This window comes from Glycine max, chromosome 13, assembly GCF_000004515.6.
Source record: "Glycine max cultivar Williams 82 chromosome 13, Glycine_max_v4.0, whole genome shotgun sequence".
NCBI classification, from domain to species: Eukaryota; Viridiplantae; Streptophyta; class Magnoliopsida; order Fabales; family Fabaceae; genus Glycine; species Glycine max.
The window spans coordinates 14,377,517-14,384,999 of NC_038249.2; the positions used below are offsets into that span (position 1 = coordinate 14,377,517).

A 7,483-nucleotide genomic window follows, 5' to 3' on the forward strand; every position below is an offset into this window, starting at 1 on the left:
AAAGGGCCCATGACCAGAGACATACTTAAAGGGTCCAACACAGTGATGAGGACACAATTAAGGACAAGGATCATGAAGCACTTGAAGGATCCATGACCAGAGGCAGACTTAAACAGACCCAACACGTCACAGAGACAAGACTGATTATTTGTATAGCTGTCATTGATGATGATTGAAGGCCCATGTTTCCATTATTTTTATTTTTATTTTATTATTTAATTATTGCAATTAAATAAATAATTTGGTGGTTGTGGCTGAAATCTATGCCTTTTCAGCTGCACCAATTTATTTCGTTTTTAGGGTTTGGTGAACTATATATATTTTCGTCAAAATGAATGAAGACACTTTTGACATTCTTTTCAAATACGTGAGAAAGCTTCTCTCAGGGTTCCTGTTGAACCAAATTCTGACTTATCAAGGTTGATTCCTTGTGGCGTCACCGTGACTTATCTTCCATCTCTGGAAGTGGCATCCCCCTCCGTCAACAATCATGTATCAAACGTTCCGCCCCGTAAGATTCACGTCAACAAGGGTGCTATGAGGTGATGACAACGGTAAGGTTATGTTGTTGTGCCAATACGATGCAGATTGTGGTGACAGTGAGGGAGGTAGAGGTGCGTCTCTACGTGATAGGTAGGGAGAGCGTCATTGAGGGAGGGAGGGAGTCAAGGTGGCTAAGGGCTTGAGGCTCTGACTCGTGAGGGATTGAGGGAAAGGGAGAAGTGGAGAGTGAGTGTAGGGTTCTTTTTCTTTCTAACTTATGTTATATATATATATATATATATATATTGGCTATTGCGATATCTGTCCTTGTTCCGTTAACTAACGAATACCTAAAATACCTATATCCGCGATATCCATTTACACAACCCGTTTGATATCTATTACGGATTTTATATGTGGATAATCACCGGTGTGAATATCTTTTTGTCATCCCTAGTTAATGTAAATAATATGGGAAGGTGATGAAGAACACCACCCACAACAATTGTATTTAAGTTTTTCTAATTACTACTCCCTCTGAAATCAAATAGAAGAAAAAGAAAAAATATTTATTTCTTGATCTCAAATATAAAAAATTTCAACTACTTTTACCTTATTTAATGTTATTTTCTCTAAAATACCTTTCATTTATTTGATGTGTTAGTTTCAATAATTCTTTTTTTTTTGTTTCTAATATCAAATTTCAATAAAAGATAAATTGAAAAAAATATTTTTTAATTAAGATTTGTGCAATTAAATATGATTAACAAATTAACTTTCTAAATTACCGTGAATTATTTTTTTCTTCTTATATTTGAGACTAGAGAAAGTAATATTAATAAAACATCATTTTATTATTTTGGAACACTTGTCTAAACATCTAATTAAACAATAGGAATGCTAACAATAAAGTCTCCAACACTCTCCTCCTAACACACACTTTATGATTAATTTAAATTTATTAGAAACTATAAAATTATGAGAAAAGGTCATTAAATAAGATATTGGACCATAATTTGCTATAATTTTAAAAAAATTTCAACCCATCAAATAAAGCATGTTAAGATGAATGTGTGAAAGAATATGTTGCTAACATGTATGGTTAATCAAACAAACAATACCCTTTAACCAGTGTCGTCTTAAAGAAAAAAACAAAATCATGGACCAAGCCCAAGTTGTCGTGTTGTGATAGCCATCTAATTTTCTTGGTTCCTTAACTGCCACTGTCAGCATTTCTTAATTACAGCGCTTCTATTATCTCTATTTCTGTGTGCGACGGTTACACTTTCTAAATCTTTCGTTACAAAACTGGAACTGCAGCCTAGCGTGCATGACGTGAAGAAAGTACAAGAGTCTCTCATTCTAAATCGTTCCCTTCGAAGAAACTGTGTTCTCCTTGTTTGCTTAGTTGGTCAACTTCACCAGGTACCATAGTTCTCTACCTGGTGCAACTTTCTCTCTGTTTTAATCCATTTCACTTTATTCATTTCCTTTGGTCTATTTTATTGAATGCTGAAAGTTGATGTATGTATGTCTCCTTATTCTCCTCTTCTTGTGTATGAAACAGTGACCTTCCCTTTGTTTTTATTTAAATTATAAAATGAGTATTTCTTTTATTCATTCATTGATTTATTTTATTTGTCCGTTCATTCATTCAGCAACTAACCAGAATGTGGTTGCTATTCTTGGTATCCTGTTCATTATTAAGTTGTTTATCTGTTTCATTATTGCTTCTTGAATATCAGTATTGTCACCTTTTTTAATCAATCAGCAGCGTTTCTCTTAATTTTTTGTTGCTAAATTTGTTGATTTTATATTTTATCTTCTGTGGAGAGTTGTTCCTCAACATTTCTCTTTTCTTTTGAGAATATGTATTCTAAAAGGGAAAAAAGTATAAGTAATAAGTAATATGATGTGATAGAAAGAGAGATAGAGAAATGATGAATGATAATTAAGAGTTTAAACTAGTAGGATGTGTCCAAAAATCATTAATATTTTGAAAACATTGGATTGCATAACCCGAAGTAGAGCTTGAACTTTTAAGTAACCTTTTGGTGTTATTAGCAAGCGTGATGTTATCCCTCATACTTGCTCTGGTTTTCTTTGGCCACTTTGAATCTAAATCTCTAAAATCAATATTTCTTCCTAGTATTTTTTGTTTGTATGTGAATTCTTTCAACACTTGGCCATGAACGTAGACCTTCCATCTCCCTATTTTAATGGCAACATAAAAAAACAAGGCATTAGCATCGAAATGGCTTGTAGGCACTGTTGAAAGGACATCATATAGGGCATGCGGGTGGAACTTGCTATATTCTTGCTAAGATTTATATCATCATTTACCATTAAGAAGATATGTCTGGTTTGATTTAGAAAATTGAGAGGAGTATGAGCAGCATATCTAGTTGTACATTCTCTCTGTCATTATTCATTAAATTTACTATATATACCAGACATGCTACAGATCATTTTAGGTGAGATTCAAAGGGAAACGATTATATTTTAATTGGCAAGTTGAAGAAACATCCTAAAAGATCTGGCTGGTGAAGCTAAAAGAACAAAAATAAAAAATTGTTTTAAGATGGGTTATCTTATGTATTGTTAGGACTTAATATTTTAAATTGCCTTATTAGTTCAAGCTAATAAGTAGTGCACAGGACTAAGCTCGAGGATATAGAATGCAGCATAATTGGTTGCTTGACTTTCTATAGAAAATGAGTGCAAATGTACTATTGATGCCTGCTTCAAAACAACTGAGTGCTATAATCTGTAAAGCTAAACTGTATTAAATCATGCATGTGCTGGCCAGATTGTTTTTCTGTAAATAATATTCTATTGACTTATTTGAATCTTATGGCTGTTGTCCACATGTGCTGAGATAAAAATAGGATGGATCCCCAAGGAAATACAATGGATTCTGAGTCAACTATAGCAGGCAAAAGGAAAAATGATAAAGTGTTGAATTCTTATACTGATGAAATGAAGATGGTATCTGCTGCTTCTATCATAAATGAAGATTTTAGTTCAGAAATTTCTAAATTTTCTTTGGATGGAACTCAAGTTCGTAGTTTAAAGAAAAGACTAATTGTTCTTGATATAAATGGGTTGTTAGCGGATGTAGTTTCTCCTCCTCCAAAGGATCACAAAGCAGATGCAACCATTGCGAGGAGAGCAAGTAAGGATTGTGTTGTTCTTTGTGTTTAATGAATCATGTTCATTCTTTTACTAATTAGTTTGTATTTGAATTTGGTTTCAGTATTCAAGAGGCCCTCGTATCTCAAGTTTCTGGAGTTTTGCTTCGATAAATTTGAAGTTGGCATATGGTCTTCAAGAATGAAGTACTCTTCAACTATATTCAATAGATATGTCTTAATTATGTCTACCATTAAATTTGTTTGTCTTCATTTCTTTTTCAGAAAGATTTCAACTGCCCTCTTTTCCTTTTGGGATATTGTGCTGCTAACAAATTAGCTGTAGTACAAACTTATGGATTCTTTTTGTTATCATAGGAAAAATGTTGATGGAGTCATTGATTATTTGATGGGAGACATGAAAAACAGGTTGCTTTTCTGTTGGGTAAGCTGTAAGCATTTGTTGAATTGTTCTCTGACTACTACATGCTCTCTCTCTCATTTCTCATTGACCCTGATCCCTTGGTTTTTGTAGTTTATAGATAATACATATTTGCTTAGAGATGTAATTAAGGTTTGGGGAACCCACGTTAGTAATCAGTTGCATTGAAATTTTCGGTCATGTTTATTTTGCCTGGTGATCTTGTCATTTTACGAGACAATTTAATTTAGATATGAACTTTATGTTACTTATGTCTTCATTTTATTAAAAAATTATGAATTGCATTAATTCATAACTCTGCACCCCCCCACCCCCCCCCTCCCTATAATAAGCACATTGTTGTTATCCTTTCATGAGATTGATGACATTTACCACATTCTACTTAATGCTTGTCTTCACACTTTTGTTAGAGGTAAATATTTTTCTACATCTGATTCTGCATTTTATTGGCTTTGAATTCGCAGGATCTTTCTCATTGCACTGAAACAAGCTTCAAAACTCTTGAAAATAAGCATAAGAGTGTGACTTTTAAGGATTTGAGGAAACTCTGGGATAAACATGATCTTAATCTTCCATGGAAGAAAGGACATTTCAATAAAACAAATACATTATTGTTGGATGATTCTCCTTATAAAGCATTGCTTAATCCTGTAAATAACTTGACTCCATTTCCTGTCCTTCTTAACCTTCTTAAAACAACTCGTTTAGCACCACCACATTGCTAAATCATTTTCTAACACTTTTTTAAATGTTTTGATCAATTATTTTAGCCAAACACATCGGTCTTCCCTCGTACGTTCACTTATAAGGATGGAAGCGACAACTCCTTAGGTAAAAAAAATCTTTGTTTATATCTACTATTACGTACCATGCCAACGGATTATGGAAAGCTTGACTCATTCTCTTCGTTTTCTTATGTTTATTTACATACTTACATTTTATTTCCTTTAGTTTTGTTTTAACTTCTGGATTGAATCTTATTGTCGTCGAAGAATAGAAAGGCAAACCAATATTTATGTGATAATTTAAAACATAACCTAGTAGCTATCTCTAAATTCTGATTAAACTAGACATTTACTGTATGTGACAAACTATGTTGCACGGTTTATAGTTTTGTAACATCAGTTGCATAAAAATGAGCCTATCATTAATTTCTAAAGCTTATTTTGATCAATTTTGATTTTGATCAATAACATTAATGTAATTCATGACAGCTGAAGGAGGGGAGCTGAGAGTATACCTAGATGGTTTGACAAATGCTGAAGATATGCATAAGTATGTTGAGGAACACCCATTTGGCCAAGAAGGCATTAGTGAAACAAGTGAATGTTGGGACTTCTATCGCCAGGTTATTGATAGTCTTTCTGCAGGTCAAAGCAACCCTTAATTTGAAGAGAAAATGGGATATAGAAGGTTTTCATACTTTTTGTCATAATACAGTTTGTTTTGATCATTATACCTTCTTTCAACATTGCTAAAACTTTCTTTGTTACAGGTTCTCTTCAAATTTGAATGGTGTTTTTTCCTATAATATTCATCAATACTCTACTAGTCTTGGAAAGTTTTATTGGTTGTTGAAAGTTTCTTTGGAAAATATTATTGGAATTTAAGAACTGTTCATCGTTATGGATTGTTTAATTTTCTTATGGGGTTATTTACTTAATTTTTTCTTGTGATTTAATTGCTCAAATTTATCGGGCTTTTCTTTCATTATTAATACCATCAGTGGGTTTTGATTGCTTTTCAAAATGTTATTTTCTTCTTAAAAGTAAAACCTTTTTAGTTTGTTGGGTCTGATACAATCTTCTCGAATAAGTGGCTCTGTAGTAGTAATACTGTGGTAGAACTTCCCGCACCCTTTCTTCAATATTTTTTTTTCCCCTTTCGTATTGGTAATTTTGGAAGCTGAAATCTATAATAATTTCTGAATTTAATTTTACATTATTGATTAGATATTCTAGAAGCTAATAAAAGAGGTGCAAGAAGTAACTTGGAGGTCCAGGAAACAACCTAGAACTGCTTATCCTATGATATAATGGCAGATTATAGACTCGATCCACAAAAATTATTTTTAGAGAGGAGTGGGCCCAAAAATTGGGAGGGAACCATGGCCCATTTCAGTTATTAGGCTGGAGCATCTCAATTTTCATATACATGACATAACGCTGGTCGATTTGAGCATAATGATCGAAAAGGATATTTAAATAAAACAGTTTTCTCATAATAAACGTAATGTATTGGAGTAATGATGGGGACGCGTGATTTTACGTAATTGTAATTGATGATAAAAATGGCTTGGACGGTAGACTAGTTAGTGTCACGTTGTAGGATATATTAGTAACTTCAAAATTATGGAAGTAAAAGTATTATTATTATTATTATTGCTTAGAAAAAGAAGAAATTAAAATTTTAATTCTATCTCACAACATTTCGTTGACACCCAAGTCTAGAGTTTAAGTTTAATGATAACAGCAGTCAATAACAGTTAATCCTTGTGATACCTTTCTATTTTTTCCAAATAAAGTTGTACAACTTGGGATGCAACTTTAATCATTGCTGGATATGTAGGAATCGAAGATGGTATTGAGGAATTTATAACATTCAAAAACTTATTCAGACTGAGTTACATCTCTTTGATATGTATGAATTAGCATTAATTTGCAAAATTAATTTTAAAGCGAATTTATTTATGTTTGATTATTAGCACTAGTAAAATCCAAAATTATTTTTTTTTTCTCCCGCAAAAATTATGTAAGTTATTTTAACTCAATTAAATTTAATATACACAAAGAAAAACCCAATTAGTTTTGGACTGAATTAATTCTTTAATGTGGGATCAAATTTAATTAAAATTATATTACCAATTAGTTTTAGATGGTTTTAGTGAATTTAATCCTTTCTGCCTGTATTTTGTTTTATTGATATGTGCTTCTAAATTCAATAACTCTTGTGCGCCCAAAACAAATAAAAAAACACTCTTAATTGGGCTTTTATTGAATATTTATTCCTATGTATTTAATGTAAATAACTCCACTAATGGGAAGGAAATTAGGAATTTTATTATTTCTAAATAAAATTCAAGGATATATATTATTACACCAGTAAAATTAATTATTTTGTTCAGTGGAATCTCCATCGATAAGCGTTGGTTGCACCTTAGCAATATTATTATAAAACTAAATTGAGCTAGATAGCTACTCAATTGTCCAAATGAACAGTAAGAATGGTCATTTTCAGGGAAGAGAGATTCATTGGATCACACAAACACAGAATAAAGCTGCTGCTAGGTTTCCAAACTAGGTTTTTGTGGGGTTTGCAACGAAGAATTTTGTCTCTTTATCTTCTTTTTTTTCTCAGTGTCAGATTTCAGAGAATATAAAGTGATCAAACTCCTTTTTCTGTATATTTCAATTTCTAGCATGCACTT

The 7,483-nt window shown here is 32.1% G+C and overlaps 1 protein-coding gene across 2 annotated transcripts; it reads left to right on the plus strand.

The window, feature by feature from the left end:
• The first annotated feature begins 1,770 nt into the window (after window positions 1-1,770).
• On the plus strand, window positions 1,771-5,701 carry LOC102667366 (uncharacterized FCP1 homology domain-containing protein C1271.03c). 2 transcript variants are annotated; one of them, XM_041008688.1, is made up of 8 exons: window positions 1,771-1,908; window positions 3,372-3,658; window positions 3,740-3,821; window positions 3,993-4,059; window positions 4,521-4,706; window positions 4,827-4,887; window positions 5,271-5,469; window positions 5,552-5,701. In XM_041008688.1, the coding sequence occupies exons 2-7, from the start codon at window positions 3,373-3,375 to the stop codon at window positions 5,441-5,443; spliced, it is 855 nt and encodes a 284-aa protein (XP_040864622.1). In that variant the 5' UTR covers window positions 1,771-1,908; window position 3,372; the 3' UTR covers window positions 5,444-5,469; window positions 5,552-5,701. The 2 variants fall into 2 exon arrangements, with proteins under 2 accessions (XP_040864622.1, XP_006593694.1); XM_006593631.4 differs by having other exon boundaries at window positions 5,271-5,701.
• Window positions 5,702-7,483: the final 1,782 nt, after the last annotated feature.